The sequence below is a fragment of the Astyanax mexicanus genome, chromosome 17 (genome assembly GCF_023375975.1).
Source record: "Astyanax mexicanus isolate ESR-SI-001 chromosome 17, AstMex3_surface, whole genome shotgun sequence".
Taxonomy (NCBI): Eukaryota; Metazoa; Chordata; class Actinopteri; order Characiformes; family Acestrorhamphidae; genus Astyanax; species Astyanax mexicanus.
In genome coordinates this window covers 21,116,447-21,134,316 of record NC_064424.1, presented here as the reverse complement: position 1 = coordinate 21,134,316, position 17,870 = coordinate 21,116,447, and the positions used below count along the sequence as shown (strand labels likewise).

General features: G+C 39.8%; 1 protein-coding gene across 2 annotated transcripts in view; it reads right to left on the bottom strand.

Moving 5' to 3' along the window:
* Nucleotides 1-15,265, bottom strand: part of kctd16b (potassium channel tetramerization domain containing 16b) — a 129,738-nt gene extending 114,473 nt beyond the window's left edge. For both annotated transcript variants that reach the window (XR_007424976.1, XM_007247016.4), the window contains exon 1: nt 13,236-15,265. Coding sequence is in view for 1 of the 2 variants with exons in the window: in XM_007247016.4 (XP_007247078.1) it covers nt 13,236-14,082 (847 nt within the window). In the remaining variant the exon portion in view is untranslated. The remainder of the gene's footprint in view (nt 1-13,235) is intronic.
* Nucleotides 15,266-17,870: the final 2,605 nt, after the last annotated feature.

Here is a 17,870-nt window from a genome sequence, read left to right as displayed (position 1 = left end):
CAGGCCAATCAGAACCCTCTCTGTTTTCTCTCTCTCCTTCCCACACGCGATTAGAGAAAAAAAGTCTGTCGCCTGTGTGCACATTTGTGTGCAGTGCACTCTTGGGGCGCTCGTTCTGAATTCCGGGAGATTATATGTGACTCGCGGGCATCAGGGAGCCACTACCGAAATGCGGGAGACTCCCGCAGCTTCAGGGAGACTTGGTTTGTCTGGATTTTGTCTCTTGCACATGCCATTGCATTAGTTCTTAAAACTGAAACTTTACCGTAAAAAAAAAAAAAACTTCTTAACTTTCAATGTTAGTCAATGTCATAAAGATTCTGTTCCAAGTCAGATTATCCCTATTGGTCCATTCATCTTGAAAGTTTTTGTCTTAATGTCTAATGCCTAAACCATTAAATTCAACCACCAAACTCAAATGAAGTATAAAAGTACAAATGTACAGTCACTTTTTAAATTTTGAACGATGCCGATGAAATGAATCAATACTATTGCAGTGTAATATATATCCTTTATACAACAGTTAGTTCCAACCTCACAATCTGATTGGTTGAGAAGTGTTCTAGCCGTGTTGATATATGTGATAAAATCACGGCCTTCTCACACTAAGCTTGTATCACTCCACTGGCGCGTTGCCGAGTAACGGCGTATACACACAGTACAGTTTTACATAACCATTAGCACAGGCTAGCGCTCAGCCGCGGCACGCTCGCCCGCAGCGCTGGCTCGTCTTTTGTGGAAAAAAGGGAAAGAAAATCGCTCTGCTACTGCCGTCTGAGAGCCGGAGTGGTAACCAGCCAGGCTAGGCTAAGCTAAGTTAATGCTGAGCTAAAGCAAGCTACGCTAACCTAACCACAGTCCAGCCGGCTAGCTAAAACCAACACCACCCAGCAAAACAAGCAGAATTGCTCAAAAAAAGCGTTCACCTGAAGACTCCACAAAGCAGAAGATGAGAGTATTAGCGTTATTTTACGGTCCTAACGTTACCATCTTCGCTTATTTCCAATTTTGCTTTCAAGCTAACTTTCGTAAAGCATATTCATTCTTAATTTCTTAAAGTTCTTTGATTTATTTTGTTTATTCATTTCGTAAAAAAAAAAAATAATGTTGTGTAAAAGCAATAGAACACTCGAGGTCGTGTGTTATCACGAATAAGATCTCGGCTGTAATGATCTACGACCGAATCACAGCCGTGATGTTATTCGTGATAACACACTCCCTCTCGTGTTCTATTGCTTAAATATCATCCACATAATTAAGCATAGTGTCATACCTGGAACTGTAAGTGCTCCTGTCTTACACACTCAACTCTACTTGCGATCTACCTGTAGTCTCCAGACTACGATACCCAGTATGCACCACGCACTGATTGTCACGATCACATGACACTGCACACGGCACCACCAGGAAGTATATCACCGGAATTCTAAACGCCTGTGTTAGGCCTTATTTAAGGGGTGCAGTTCAGCTCATCCTTTGCTGAGTATTGTTGGTTTATCCACTTTACAATGCATTTGTTTTCCTTGCCTGTTATTTCCATTTTGTGTATTTTTTTTTTTTTTTACCCTGATCCTTGCCTGCCCTCTGATACCTCCTTGCTTGTGTATGACCCTCACACTGTCACTAGTTTATGGTACGTTCTCAACCCTTGTAATGCGCCTTTTGTCAATAAACCTGTTTTATTGTATCTGTGCAGCCTTATTTTGGTTTTCTTTTTATGAAAGATCTTGTAACATATAACCCCCTGTCGTGACCCCCTGCCCCCTGTCTGGGAACTCCAGAATCGGTGTTTCAGTTGTACTACTACACACATTAATCACACGAATGAGCCTAGGGTGCCCATGTTGTCCTTCCCTGAACTATACTTGGTAGGATCTATCCTCTGAGACCATCTGACCTAGTCGTCTAGCCGTCATAATTTGGCTCCTGGTCATGTGGCTCAGGTTTTCCCATCTCCATTTTTCACAGTTTATGCCCATTCATTCAATGAAAATGAATCCAAAATCTTCCGCCATGTTGGCGATCCCGAAACCCGAGTCTGCGCAGTAGAGTCCAGAGGAGGGAGAAAGACAGTTGAGACAGCCTACTCATTTAAATAACCCCGCCCCTGAGTGCTGCCTCGCGGCCACAGGCTGCAGAGCGGGGCGGAGCGGAGCTGACGGTCTGTTATTGGTCCCGCCCATAACCAGCCCTTTTACAATAACCACACCTTTTTTGAATAGAGCTGAATAACGTTTTAAACACCGAATTCTGTGGGGATCTAAAAAAAATTGACAATATAAGCAGAGGTTACACTAGCTGCTGCATTTAAATAATGTAGGTAGAATTACAGTATATTGGAAACAAACGTGATTGAAAGTTGTCTGTTTTGCCATTGAAACCTATGGGGATGGGTGGAGTTACACAGCTTTCTGCAGCCGAACAGCAGGGGTATGTTTTAGGAATGACCTTTCTATTTCATAGATACTATAAACTCTACAGAATTCTGCTTCAGCTTTATTGCAATTTTTTTATATTCTTGTCAGGTATGCAAAACTTGTCAAATGTATCAGCTGTTGTACTGTTTTATGGTGCAACTCTCCATTAAACAGATGAGACTTTAAAGCTGTGATCTCATGAGGTCAGAGCTTGAAGCCGTAATATCATGTGATCATTTGAATTTTACATAATTTCTGAAATATCCCATTTTTAGAAGGGAGCAATCTTTAAACAGATAACACCCCACATAAGGTCCACCCATAGTCCTGTCAAAGGAATACATTTCTTCTATATAAAAAAACCCTACTATTAGAATGTGTTTGTTTTTCTCATAATTAAATATTAGAATATAATGGAAATATCCTCTATACTTTTTGATATTAAAAATATACTTGTCTCCTGTTTTAGGAAATAGGTTTTAAATGTTGCTATAACAATGGTTATTACAGAGTTTTATTATTCTAGTGGATAATTTAAGATATTTAAAGTGAGTGGCAAATTATATTCAATATCTTGGAGTGACTGCGTCTCTATGAAAAAGGGTTTGAGGGCTTTTCAATAACTTAACATTTTAATATTGTAATTCATGGCAATGTTTAATTCATGAATGTTTAGCTGTGCATTTAATTCAGCTTTGCCTGCATGAAAGTTCCTCCCTAATGTCTTTTTAACGAAGTCATTCCACAAAAATCCTTAAAACGGCAGCGTTACAGGAAAAGCAAAACTCGTTCAAAACTTCAAAACAATCACCAAGTTCAACCACAAAATTTAAATATTTAGAGTCCTAAAGTATGCATGCAAAAAAAATACAATGTGAATAAAATTCATCAAAATCTTTTCAGCCTGTTATAAAACAAATAGCATCCACATGTAATCCATATTCCATGTATTTTATGTGTGTAATATACATTTATTTTACAGCATACATCCTGAGGATGGTGCAGAGGTACAGTGTGAGGATGAATGGGGTGCACTGGCTTCTTACCATGCTGTGCAACAATTAAAAATATTTATAGTGATTAAAAATGTAAAAAAAAAAAAATGCTATGATTTTTCAAACATACTTCTAATATTTGATTTTTTTTACTGACTGACCTTCATTACAGGGCTCTTTATATGAAATGGCAAATACAACTCTGGAAAAAATTAAGATACTACCTGAGTTTCTGAATCAGTTTCTCTGATTTTGCTATTTATAGGTATATGTTTGAGTAAAATGAACATTGTTGTTTTATTCTATAAACTACAAACAACATTTCTCCCAAATTCCAAATAAAAATATTGTTATTTAGAGTATTTATTTGCAGAAAATGAGAAATGGCTGAAAAAAAAAAAAAAAAAGATGCAGAGCTTTCAGACCTTAAATAATGCAAAGAAAACAAGTTCATATTCATAAAGCTTTAAGAGTTCAGAAATCAGTATTTGGTGAAATAACCCTGGTTTTTAATCACAGTTTTCATGCATCTTGGCATGTTCTCCTCCACCAGTCTTACACACTGCTTTTGGATAACTTTACACCACACCTGCTGCAAAAATTCAAGCAGTTCAGCTTGGTTTGATGGTTTTTGATTATCCATCTTCTTCTTGATTATATTCCAGAGGTTTTCAATTTGTTAAAATCAAAGAAACTCATCATTTTTAAGTGGTCTCTTATTATTTTTTCCAGAGCTGTTTAGAACTGTAGCCTGGAAATGACCCAGTTCGACACTTCTAGTCTCTGTCAAGATTCTTGCAGTCCTTGTGATATATCTTAACTGTAGTCAGAGGACACCTCTGTGGACAGCAGCCCTGTCCATTTATTTTCTTTAAAGACATTCTGTCATGGTATTTTTGGTTCTCCACTTTCTCTCTCTCTGTCTCCCCTTCATCTTTCTTGTCCTCTCTATCTCTATCTGTCTTTTTCATGCCTTACTCCACTTTGCAGCTGCATTTCTCTATATATAGCTGGAGCATATGGTCACTTTTCAAAGAATGACATTGTCCAATTAAAAGTGTCTGCAGTGCTACAGATGCTAGACATGTCTTGTTTTGATGTGGGGACAAAATAAATACTTTCAGTATAGAGATTCAGTACAGTGTAACAGATAGAGAAACTAAAAGCTTCTCAGTCCAGGGACTAGTTTAAAAAAATCTATTATTAAGTAAAAAATATCACATTCTTATATTTTCAAGGATAGGGCTAGCTTAGCAGAGTTTCTCTGGGACTTTTTAGTTTGTTTAAGTCTAAATGTGTGTTTATATTTAATTCCACCATCTTTTACCTCCTGTAAACTGCCTTTAAGATTTATAGCAGCTTTCTAGACACTCAATAACATTCTTCACACAATCTGCACTTAATCAAAACACATGGAAGAGGCGTCAGCCAATCATGTGCTGCCTACTATCATCCGGAAACATACGTCCATCTGGAGGACTAAATCAAGCATTAAGGTAGAGTGGCATACAGACATATACTTCGAAACACCATAGTAACCACCTCTGAATCCATAGCAACCACATACGAACAGAATTGCAACCCTCTGAGACACCACAGCAACCACCTATCAACACTATAGAAACTACCCTTAATGCCATATCAATCAACTCAACCAACTATCAACAATTTAACAAGACCACAATGACAAGCTAGCAACACCACAGAAACCTCCTAGAATACCTGTTTTTCATTCAGGAAATACACTTTTTTATAGCTTTTAACAGAGTAAAACCTCATCGTTTTACACTCTACTGGTTCTGTTCATCTTTAATTGCATTAGATTAGCTAATTCAGATTTTATTATGCTAACACATACTCCCTCTTTTAGAGTATTTTTTTACACCTCTAGTTTGTTTTTCTAGTCAGAATCAGCCAACGAGTTTCCTTCTTGGTTTGGTTTCACACACGAAAAACTGCAATTGCAACAAAATGCATCAAAACAAACTCTGTCAGCATGTTATCTCTGCTTATTAATGTGGGATCAAGAAAGTAAATACAGAAAAAAAGACTCTGTGTTCCAGATTAATGCATATTTCAGAGCAATTTAGCATTTAATCAGCAGCAACTCTCAAGCTTTAATTCACAGCCATATTTACCTGCACTTTCCTATTTGTCATTTTTTCATCCCTTTTATTAAAGGCAATAGCCAACAGCCACCTAATTGCATTTACTCCCTCATAGCAGATCCTTAAGCTCAAATCCAGAACATTCTTTTTTTGTTGTTTATCATTTTGTCATACCATATTCCAACCATTCAGCTGCACAACTAATCTGTGTTTCCTTCTGTTCAGTTTCTTATGCTACTCAAAACGTCAATTGTCAGCATGTTGTCTCTGCATATTAAGAAAGCAAGTAAGCAAGAAAGTACAGTAAATACAGGAAGAAGCTGCTGTATGTTTTCCAATAATGCCAACGCTGCCATCTCCAACAACTCCAGCTCAACATTTTATGCATATTAATATAATCTAGGCTAAGTGGAAACACGTTGAACAATTATTTCAGTAAGCCAATGAAATTGTCTGATTAATTTACTGTTTAATTGTCTGATTAATGTACTTTATTTTACCCATTAATGGCTTACTACACTGTGTGCGTAATGGGTCTAATCTTAATAGTTGTTTCAATTTCAATGCATCGCCTCTTAGTGTCGCCCAATGACAAAAACACAATACATACGTACAAAAAACATACGTACGCCTGAACTGAAAATGCCGTGGGGGAAACGCACTTTCTTACGTTCAAGTCGTCATTTAGTCGTCATTCATCTGACCGTGAGCGTGAAATATGGCGTATGCAAACCAAACCAACCAGACTCTCTTTCCATATCATCTTTTTCCAGGTTAAAAAAAAAGGATGTGTTAACAAAAATAGCCAGAATGGTCCAACACAAAGACCGATACCGACGTGCAAGCTTTCGTTAAACCAACAACACTGTCAGTTAAAGCAAATGAAGATGACCTTACAAAGCAAATGAACTGATAGGCCTGATATTCCCTCCATTTCCCAACTACAGGCAATGCCCTCTTCTCTCGTTCTCTGTCTGGTAGTTAATAATGCAGATGCTGGATTCAGTGGCAGGTCCCCTGATGGACTGAACTGGGGAGCAGCTGCACCTAACAAGAGGAGCATCCGAGCTGTCATGGCTCATCTCCTCACCGGGCAAATTAGTTTAAACAGGACCACACAGCGCTGTCCGTCCCGTCTTTTTTTAACCACCCTGTCCCTGTCACGCTACACGCTCCCCAAGCCCCTGCCATGCTATGCCCCCTTTTCTCTTTGGTGCTGGTGTTGGTGTGGTTATGAATACTAAGGTAGATCCTTGTGTGGATACGATGTAAAATCACCAGATCACTGTAGGGTCCAAATCTGAGTGTGACTGCTTCAGCAGATACAATGGAACACTGGCATATACTTGACTGACTATGCCAAGCTTGGATGATAACGTTCATGCTTGGATGATAATTTATGCTTTAAGACAGCCTTAAAGGACACACTTTACACATGCAGTTCTGGACAAGCTGATATACAGTATACAGAACTGTGACTGAAAGCAAAAGACGTGTTAATTGAGAACTGTTATTTCTTGCTCCCAAACATCAGTTGTATTCATTGTAAATCAAGCTTTCAACCACATCTAAAATATGCATTTTACACATGCATTTCTGGACAAGCTGAGATAGACTCCAATTTACTTTCCCCCCTAACCAATTCCAGTCACCAGTTTGTCTGAAAGCTACCAAATTACATGTTTGTCAGTCAGGATGGGCTTTCGATCCATAAGCCATGGTCATACTGACCCGCACTCATCTATTTGCACTTTTTTCATCCTTCTGTCCCCCTATTAACTTTCATTTTTGTGTCCCAACAGCCACTAAACGTCTTGTACTCAGCTCTAATCCACAGCCCTGCTGACCTGCGTTCATCTTTTGGCACTTTTTTTTATCCCTCTGCACTTCTTTTCATTTACTTCTATTCATGTTCACACACCCTTTAACCATAGAGTTTCATCCACCAAGCGCTATTCCTTAATTACTTTTGTTTGATAATTATACATCACTTCCATACATGAATTATTATTGAAAATGAATGCAGCTAATTTTTGACCCATGTGTTTAATTTTTTTTTTTTTAATAATTAAAGTTAAAATGAAAATAATGACCAGCGGTGATCAAAAACAAGATATTTAAAGAACACTTGGAATATTCAACCATAAAATAAATAAAAAATATATAAAAGCTCAGCCAGCATGAAATAACTAATATCAGTACAGACTATACACACACATATATATCCTCCTGTATGCAGTGGTGGAGGGTCTGAGATCTTTAAAAGATACCGTCTCCCTGTTCCGCAGATTAAGCCGACACTGACACCAAGGCCAGGAGGGCAGAAAGAGGGTGGGATTGTTTTCCAAAGGTTAGGAAAAGGTTATCCTACCTTGGAAGGAGTAAATGGCGTGCTCGAGGGCAGCGGCTCCAGACGCGGCGACAAAGTCCTCGGCCCGTCACGGGCGGTGATTGATTGTCAGTCACTCTAACCATGCGTAAATAAATTTGCCTGCGGGGGAATGCACCCTGAGCAGCCACCGCAACCGAGCAGCAACAAAGCAGCGAAGCCTTGAAAAAGCAACTGGTGCCCCCCTGCCAGGGGCAAACGCAAGAGCGGCAGCCTGGCAGCAGAGCTCACGGCACAGAGGGGGTCAGGCAGCACTTCAGCAGCTCCAACAAACTGCTGCAAACTTTCTTCAGCACTTTGTTGAGGAGCACACTGTGCTCAAGGTTAGAGATGGAGCAGGCCCGAGGCCATGATGCACCATACTAATAAATCTTGAAAAACTTAGGTGTGATAAATAATGAATGGGAGGCATGGCAGGGTCACTAGAATTGACTGTTTGCACAGATTTTTATAGTGTTGCTCAGTGAACAGAAATGTTTTGCACTATTTCTAGATGCAGTAGGTGTATAATATCCATTGGTGTAGGAACCGGGGGGTGGGGGGTTTCAAAAACAGGTGGATTTGTCCCCCCCAAAAATTATATCGCAGAACAGGGTCGCCGCCAAGAGCGAATTGTTTCGCTCATTTCAGCTACACTAATAATAAGGAGACAGGTCACTGAGCGCTGTTTTAATGAGAAATCTTTTAGCCCCAATCATGGAGCCAGTTCAGGGATAAAGTTCCGCCTTTCAGGAGAAACAGCCAATAAGCTCGCTGGTTTTGCGGAGCATGGAGGAGAGTAGGGAAACCCCTGGATGTGGAGGATTTTTTGAGTTTTGGCAGGGGGTGCAGCAAGCTAATGCTAAAACATATCTGGATATACGGCGATTTTTCTAAAAGAAAGGTAACTAACTGTAGACTAACCATGTAAACTGTAATGAGATTGTTTTTGATAGCTTGTTAAAGAGACTCGTCTCTGAATCAAAACAAACAGATCAAACCCACTGTGTGCTTAATAAACTGCAGCTTTCTGACTAGTCATTGTGACTTGTAGACTAGAATTGCAGGACTTACTGTCAGCTATAATGAAGGAACATTCTTTTAGCTAGCTTAACTAGTTAGCTAGAAGCTGGATGTAGAGGATAGAGGATTTGTAGTTTAAAGAGGTTTCTTAAATCTTAGCCCTAAAATTTACCTCTTAAAATCCTTTAGCCCCCATGGATCATAAATCAGTTGGATCAATTTTTATGTATATGCAGTAGTGCATTAGACACATCATACCACCACTTACTTTATTACAGTGCCTTTAAAGCAGAGAAAGCTCTAGAATATGCAAAAAAAACATTATGAAATGAATAGATTAAGATCTACAAGAAATATGTATTATTATAAGTAATAATACAATAAAATGTATTATTAAAAGTGATACATTTCCTTATTTGTTTTATAACATAGTCTGTGGCCCGTGATTGCACATATATTTCTCTTCCTGGCCCTCAACAAGAAAAGTTTGGACACCCCTGATGTAGGCTACGCAAAACCAATGTCAGATATGGTTCAAACAAAAAAACTAAATCAGTGTGAACAGCCCAAAATGTTGAACAATCAAGAATAATTGTTCAAAAAAAGACTAAAACTTGTATTACTGTTGAACACAGTTGATTTGATCTGAACACCAAGACAAGAAGAAAAACATAATATTTGGACTTTTACAAGTCACAAGAGGTGGTCCAGCATCCAGATTTGCAAATGATGCTGCTTATGTTACTCTAAAGTGCTTGTGAGGTAATAACTGCTACTACAATGGAACAAGCCTCATCATATAAAACGTACAAACCCTCTGGAGGATGACAGCAGTAATTTCTTTAATGGGACCACTTTAGGCCCCATTATGAGCTTCCTCCATTTTACCTTGTGCTGGGGCCAAGCAATGCATTAGAGGGGGGTGCTTTGTTGCGCTATAAAATATTATGAGAGCCATTACCAAAGCCATCATCCTTCGCCACTTCACTGAGATGGCTGACTGAGATGAAGAAGACAGGAAGGGAGGGGGGGGGGGTAGTTTTGTGTTGCCAGTTACACAAGCTTTATGTAAAATACAAATGTTGGCAGTGGCAACACTTGGACATCAGACTGTGTTCAGAATGGCTGTGAGCATGCAAGAATTTATGTCCGTATTAAACTGATGTGACAGTGGACTGATAGGGCAGCTGGGAAAAATCTTCTAGAGGCTTTGCTTAGACTAGTCTGTAATTAAGTCAGGTTTAAAGTATAAGACGTAGTTACTATAACAGTACCATAGCAGCAGCTCACCATAGTAATATTTCATGGTTGAAGAGGTGAAGTTGTCTTAGATTAGTATAGATTATGTACTTTGTAATAATAGGACATGTTTATCAGTGTGTGTTTCTGGTTACACATATGGAACAGGCTAACTAAGCTTTGTGTTAATGTCACCAGGACACTAAAACTTGTGGAAGCTCTTCATGGGATTATAAAAAATGTAAAAAGCTCTGGATGTGCAGTTTCTGGGTACATGAGGCCCTGAAAGGATACATCAGCTGCGTCCCTGAAATAGTTTCAAACACCTGCTGCATTTCTTGACTGTATAGAAAGGGTCCTTCACTTTGAAACAGCCTTCTATGACATAGTGGCTAAGAAATGCAAGGCTTTGGGACATAGTTGCTATCCACCATTACTTTCTTATTTATTTCTCATTTTTCTAGACATGTATAGCAAGAAATCATTACAATAAAATCTGTCTGTCTGACAACATAAAGTAGGATAAAAGATCTCAAAAAGCAACAAGTTATGCCCCGATCCAAAGAAATTCAAAAACAGATGAGAAAACAAAGTCATTGGTCATCTATCAGTCTGTAAAAGGTTACAAAGTCATTTCTAAAGCTTTGGAACTCCATTGAACCACACTGAAAGCTATTATTCACAAATGAAGAAAATATGGGACACTGGCGAACCTTCCGAGAAGTGACTGGCCTGTCAAACTTACTCCAAAAGGGCATGGACAACTCATCCAGGAGGCCACAAAAGAACATCAGATCAGAGTTAATGATTCAATAATAAGAAAGAGACTGAGCAAAAATGGTTTCCATGAGAGACTTTCAAGGCAAAAACACCTGCAACCCCCACAAGGTTTCTGTATTTGTTGTAAGAATGAAAGAAAAAGATCAATATTCCAAAGCACCAAAAATATTATAATATATATAGAAGATGTTAAATATGGCGTATGTTCCCACAGTAAGACTTACTGTCTTTTGTTGATGTTTAAAATGTGTTTCAGTGTCCATACAGAACTGTTTCTCAATCCTGGTCCTGGAGGCACCTTGCTCTGCACATTTAAGTGGTTTTCCTTCTTTTTTCACACCCTCTGAAAGGAATGATTAGTTATCAGATTACTTGAATCGGGTGTGTTGAGAGAAGGGAAGGTAATGAATGTGCCTGGCAGGATGAGAAACACTGCCTTATAAAATTAGCCCACTATTGATCTGAAACAGTATACCACTATCATAGCAAGCGGATGTGAGATCATGTGTCGACCGGCATTATGCAGTTCCAAATAGGCCAGGATAAAAATATTGTTGGAAAAAAGTTAAATATGGTGTATGTGTCCTCTGTAAGACTTTTAGGGATGTTTAGGTTATGCTGTTCATTAATGATACAACACAGTAGAGGACTTTACTATCTGGTGGTTGCAACATATCTCAGACACTTACGAGGCTGCAAACAAACCAAGATTTTTTTTTTCAGATGCGAGTAGCTCCTCCTACTCAATTTCGCATTGCGTTGTGGAAAAACAAACCAACTGAAGTTTGCCTTGTTGATATTTAGCTATACTTAACTTTGACAACTCTTGTTTGAGCTTGGAGTTATTTTAATATTGGTTAACTATTACCTACACAGTTTGGGCAAACTCTAAAATCTTGTCTTGTTAACTCTACTTACACATGTGTCATTGTGTTTGTTTGTTTGTGTGTGTGTTTGTGTGTGTTTGTGTGTGTTTTTCACAAGTAATAGTGTGTGTTGTGTAATAAGTTGTCTATAAACTTTTGTTTCTCCAACAACCCTTCTTGTAATTAGGGCTGTGATTGTTTATAAAATACAAAAAATCATAATTCAATTTGATTGTTTAAAGTGGAACCATTATTTTTTTTTCTTGTTAACCCTTATCTTTATTACTTAATTAAGTAATTAAGTAGTAGCATAATTTATTATTTTATTTACTAGCATGGAGCTTTCTAGTGAGCAAAAACAGTAGCAGTAAGGGCCAAGGCTAGCAGCCCGCACGTACAACACAGTCTAGGGTTAAGGAGTAAATATTTTATTACTCTATCCTGGTTCTGTTTTTATTTTTATTTTTTTTTTGGAAGGTGGGCGTGTGTTTGGTGGAGGGTTTAACCTAATATCTGGTGCTTGCTACATATTTTTGCATGTGCATACTGTGAGACTTTATTTTGATCTTGTCAAAAATTAAGAAAATGATGTTTAACACATGCTATAATCTGTGCCCCAGCCAATTAGGAGGTGGACTACCATTTACCACCACCACTATCTCTTCCAGATGCACAATTCCAGAACTATTTGCATTTTATTTCAGATGCAAGTAGCTCTTCCCTATGTATTTTGCATTACTGTGGGAAATCAGCGTTCATTGTAACCACACTCTGAAACCAAATCATTCAAAGTGAAAATAAACTTTGATATGTTTATCTACATGTATCTACATTTCATACTGCATATTTAAAAACTACCTATGCATTTTGGCCACACCCTAAAATCTTTTTTTTTTTTTTTGTAGCAAAAAACTCCTTATTTTCTCCTTGAAAACTGTTCTCCAGTTCTCCAAGAACTGGTAATCAATGCAATCTGTAGCACTACAAGTATCAGCACTATCTTTCAAGACTAATAGCTTACTGGTACAAGTACACCAAGGTAGTTGTACTCTCCTAAAAACTCCTAAAATATGTATAGAATCATTTTTCATGGTTCCCCCTTTATTTTTTGGAAGGGGGGGGGGTGGTGTATGTTAAGGGTAGGGGTACAATCTGGTGGTTGATACTTTTTTTGCATGTGCCTACTGTAAGACTTAATTTTTATTTTTTATCTTTTTTGTCCAAATAATATAGAAAAGAAAAAAAATCATCCACCCACAAGCCACGAGACTCTGGCTACAAACTAAGCAAGCGCGCCCTCTACTGGCGACTGGGGGATCTACTGGCGTCAGTGTGTGTGGTTTTATTAGTACTGTGTAAAGCAGCTCGTGCAGAAGTGAAATTTTAAGGTGCAGCATTTAAATCATCATCAGCTCGAGCGCGCGCTCGTTAGGACTTACGGTAAAAGACGTACTCCGTGTAACTCGACCACACTTTGTCGTCCGTGTGCTGATTAACGAAGGAGGCGGTGACGGAGGAGTTGCACGCCACCATCTGGAAGCCGCACTCGGAGAGCATGTCGAAGGAGCGCTCCAGGTGCTTGAACTTCAGGTAGAAGCGGGACGTGTAGCGCTCAGGGGTCCGGTCCGGGTCCCTGCTCTCGTTCAGGGTCTCCCCGAAGACCTCCTTGGCCAGGGCGATCCTGCCGCAGATCATGATCCGCGGAACGCGCCTGAAGCGCGCGTCCGTCTGGCTCTCCCGTCCAGCCGTACACGATCCCCGGTAGCCGACCGTGATGAAGCCGCTCCGCCGGTCCGCTGGTACTAACGAGGGCGGCGGGCAAGCGCGCTGATCGCTGCCCTGAGAGCCGTCCTCGTAGTCGCTGTGCAAGTACTCCTCTGGGCTGGGCTTGGGCTCCTCGGGCGTCAGCAGTTTGACCAGGTCGGGAAGCTGGAAGTATTCGGCCTCCTTCCTCAGGCGGCCCTTCTCGGGAAAGTGGTCGGGCAGAACCACCTGACGGTCCCTGAGGTAGTCCAGAACATAGCGGAACAAAAAACCGTCCCGGTCAATGAAGTAGCGGCCCTTGGGGTCCCGGGCGAGGTCGTTGGACGCGTTACTTTTGGTGGAGAACAGCTTGCCCAGGAAGGAAGCTGGGTGGCTGGTCAGGGTGGAGTGGCGGGTGTAGTACACCTGCCCCCCGACGTTGAGCTCAATCACGTCTGGGAAGCTGTTCTGGACGGACCCCTGGTCTTTATTGGCCGTGGGCTGAGTCCTGCAGTTCCCACTCAGAGCCATGGTTTCGGTCATGGGGAGAGGCAGATCTGATGCGATGTGATGTGATGAGATGAGGATGATGAAGATGATGCTTGCAGGCTGGCAGATCCACCTATATGTATCTGTTGTTGGTGGAGCCGAAAAAAACAACAACCCAAAAAACAAAAAAGTTTCTCCCAAGCCAAAAAAAAAACAAAAATGGTAGAAATATAAATAAATAAAATAAAATAAACTAGGGTCACTGGGGTGGTGCCCCTTTTGCCACCTCTCGAAGCTGAAGGATCATTCTGTACCTCTGAGGAAGGTACATCTGCACAAAAACAGTGTACAGAACCCGTACAGTACCGCTCTTTCGCGCAGTATAGTATCCCGTGCAAGCGCGAGTCTTCTCCGGCTTCTCCAAATCGATTTGATTGCGATTAATCAAACAGACAAACAAAATAAAAGCAGAAAGCATTCACAGACCTGAACGCCCTGGAGTGATGAGTTTGGGTGGAATGCGCCATGCAGTCCAAACCTCCAAAATAGGATCCCTTATGGAAAGCGGTTAAAAAATTAAATAAACATAACGCTGATAAATATATCCGTGCGTAAAACTGGTAAAACTGTAGGCTAGCCCACCTCCAGTTGGGAGGGAGGGGGCTTCTCTTCTTCTTATGTAAAGCGGAGCTTCAGTGGATTGATAGATAGAGGGATGAACTGATGGATGGTCTCAAATAGAAATAACACACTCCTTCTCATATAGAAGCCGGTCAAAATATGTATAGTCTATTCCTCTTCCAAAAGAAAAAAAGCAGCAGTGCTTCTGTAAGTCCACCGACTTCCAACTTCAACTGAAGTTGAACCCGTTAACGCGCATCCAACTTCTGAGCACGGAAAACGGAAAGAAAGCCGGCGCGTGGATGCGGTTTGAAGGTATAAAAAATATGATAGTCCCGGTTGTAACTTCAAAGAGAGAAACAGCGCGCGCGCACTTCTTTCTTCTTTATCAGGGACCGTCCGTGTGGTCCAGCACCGCGCGCGGATTCTGCGAACCGTATCAGTCCTAGATTTTAATCCCGGTTGTCCTGGATTGCATCCCGGTTTTTGTTGTTGTTGTTTTTTTTTTTACCTCTTTGCCTCTGAAAAAAGAGGAGTATGCTGATTTTGGTCCGGTGGATGCGCGCGCCCGGTGGAGGAAAAGGAGGAAGAAGAGGAAGGGGAGGAGGAAGAGGAGGAGAAGAGCAGGGGAGCAGCTCGAGACTGCGCACCGACTCTCTTCCCGATCAGGGTGGTGCCTGAAAAAAAAAAAAAAAAGAAAAGGCTCAGCTGATGTTTCCTCAGCGGTTTGTGGAGGATGGGGGGGGGGGAGGGGGGTGGGGGGGGGAGGGGGTGTGGGGGGGGGTAGAAAAAGCATAATGGCTTATAAAGAATTACATCATCTTAAAGCAGTACGCGTGTGAACGATCAGCGACTATAGTTCTCCGCTATTAACTGTGGTTGATTAGAGTAGAATATAAAACAGAATGAATTGTATTATTCAAATAGTGATTTCTACATGTTTTTCACAGTTAAATTATCAGTGCTGTGCTAATAAATCTGATTATTAACTTGATCATCATTAGAAGTTTGGAAACATTGCTTTTTGTTTCGTTGAGCAGCTGTCATTGCTAAAAGCTAGACATTATATAAATATAAAATACATATAATTTTGTTATTGGCAGTTTGGAAGAAATGTTGTCAGTAGTTAAAATAAGCTTAAATAAGATTAAAGCCAACATTGTGGAGAGGTTTTTAGTTTTTTTGTATATTGTCATGCCCCTGTGTAATGTCAAATTAGGTATGTGTTGCTTCAGTCGGGAAGTATAATTCAGTGTAATTTACACTATAGAAGTTTATAGGTTTTTTTTCATGAGGGCGGGTGGGGGGAGGGGAGGTTGAAGTAAACTCAGAACCAATCAGAATCTCTGTTTCGGATGGGGGTGGAGCAACAGAAGACACATATGTCAGAGAGTCATAAGCAGTATATTGCCTTTGGAAAAGGTGGAACTTCTCCCAAATTAAGAGTTCTGGTTTAGAGAAAGAATTGCATCAGTTCCTTCCTCCAGCAAATCATTTTTACTACAAGTCAAACCACAAGCTTTTTACACTGATTTCTGTAATAATTGTAGAATAAAAATAAACAAGATTTTCTAAAATGTTACATTTCACCAAAGTACTCTTGAAACACTCTTGGAACACAATGGATTTTTTTATTTTTTAATAGCATCTAATGAAAAAAATCCTATCTTGATGTTGCAATGCTATAGCATCCAAGCTAAACATTTTTAAGGTGAGAAATAATTCAAACATGTCTCCAAACTATCTGATTAATATATGATTTCTCTTACCCCTAACCCCAACAGTGTTGTAACAATTCTGGAAACACCTACACATATCCAGCTACTTTAAAATATAAAATGCAGTTTTCTCTCACTTTATTATTTTTTTATTTGTGTATCTACACAAAGACGAAAGTGCTTGCATTAGTACACTAGTACTGTGTTATAGTATCTCATTAAGAGAGACATCAAAACCCCACAAAGAAGGAAGAAAACTTAAGAGTTTAAGAGGTTTAATCCCAAATGACGCACTACTGCCTAAGTAGTTTACAATGCGAATCAGGAAAATATAGTTTCTAAATCTGGATAAAGCATGATATATTGGTAATAGTACAGTTTTTGCTCGACCAAATATGACAATGAAGTTAACTGTATAGGGAGTAAAAAGGTAGTTGAGATTCAGGCAGAAATTGCATTGTGACGTCTGTGTTTTTTAAAAGCCCTGTTTTCCCTGTTTACATAATACACAAAATGCAGAAAACATAGATTTCAAGCATCTCTACCTTATTGGATGTTTCTGAACAGCTCCATGTTTAACAAAAAAAATAATTTGGCCTGGGATATGTTGGTATTATATTGGTATGGTATAAGCAGATAATAAGATGAATGGATGCTGTGTTAATTAATGTACTCTCAACAACACCTCTATACACAAGACCTAAGATACAATCCAAAAAGTCTTCCAAAAGTATTGGAACAGTGAGGCAGATCCCTTTATTTCTGCTGTAGACTGAAAACATTTGGGTTTGATGTTAAAAGATAAATAATGGAAATAAAAGCTGAAATGTCAATGTCAATTTTCAATGTCAAATTCAAATGTTTTCAGTCTACAGCTAAAATAATGGGATTGACCTCACTGTTTCAATACTATTGGAGGGCACTGTTTGTATGTTAACTTCAGTATCCTTTCATAGCGTAGAATAGTCAATGTTGGCTGCTCAACTATCAAGTATGTAACCAAATATTCCAATGCTTATTAGTTTAGCTTATTAGTTAGTCCAGCGGTCTAAAGCGCTGTCACTACGAGTGGGAGGTCGCAGGTTCGAACCCCCGCTCATGCAGCTTTGCAATCAGCTGCCGGTGCTAAGAGGAAGCAAAATTGGCCCTGCTCCCTCCGGGTGGGTAGATGGCGCTCTCTCCCCACATCACTAAAAGGATGATGTTGATCAGCACAGGGCATATGTGAGCTGATGTATCTGAAACTAGTCACTGCACTTTCCTCTGAGCACGCTGTGGTGCTTCTTGGTAAGGCATGTGTTAGTCTTCACCCTCCTGGTGTGTTGGGGCATTAATAGTGATAGGGGAGTCCTAATAAGTGGGTTGGGTAATTGGCTGAGCAAAATTGGGGAGAAAATGGGGAAAAAAATTAAATAAAAAAAAAATTCTCTAATACCCTAATTTTGCTGTAACACTAGAGCTGCAACGATAAGTTGACAAAATACATTTTTCGATCATAAGAAT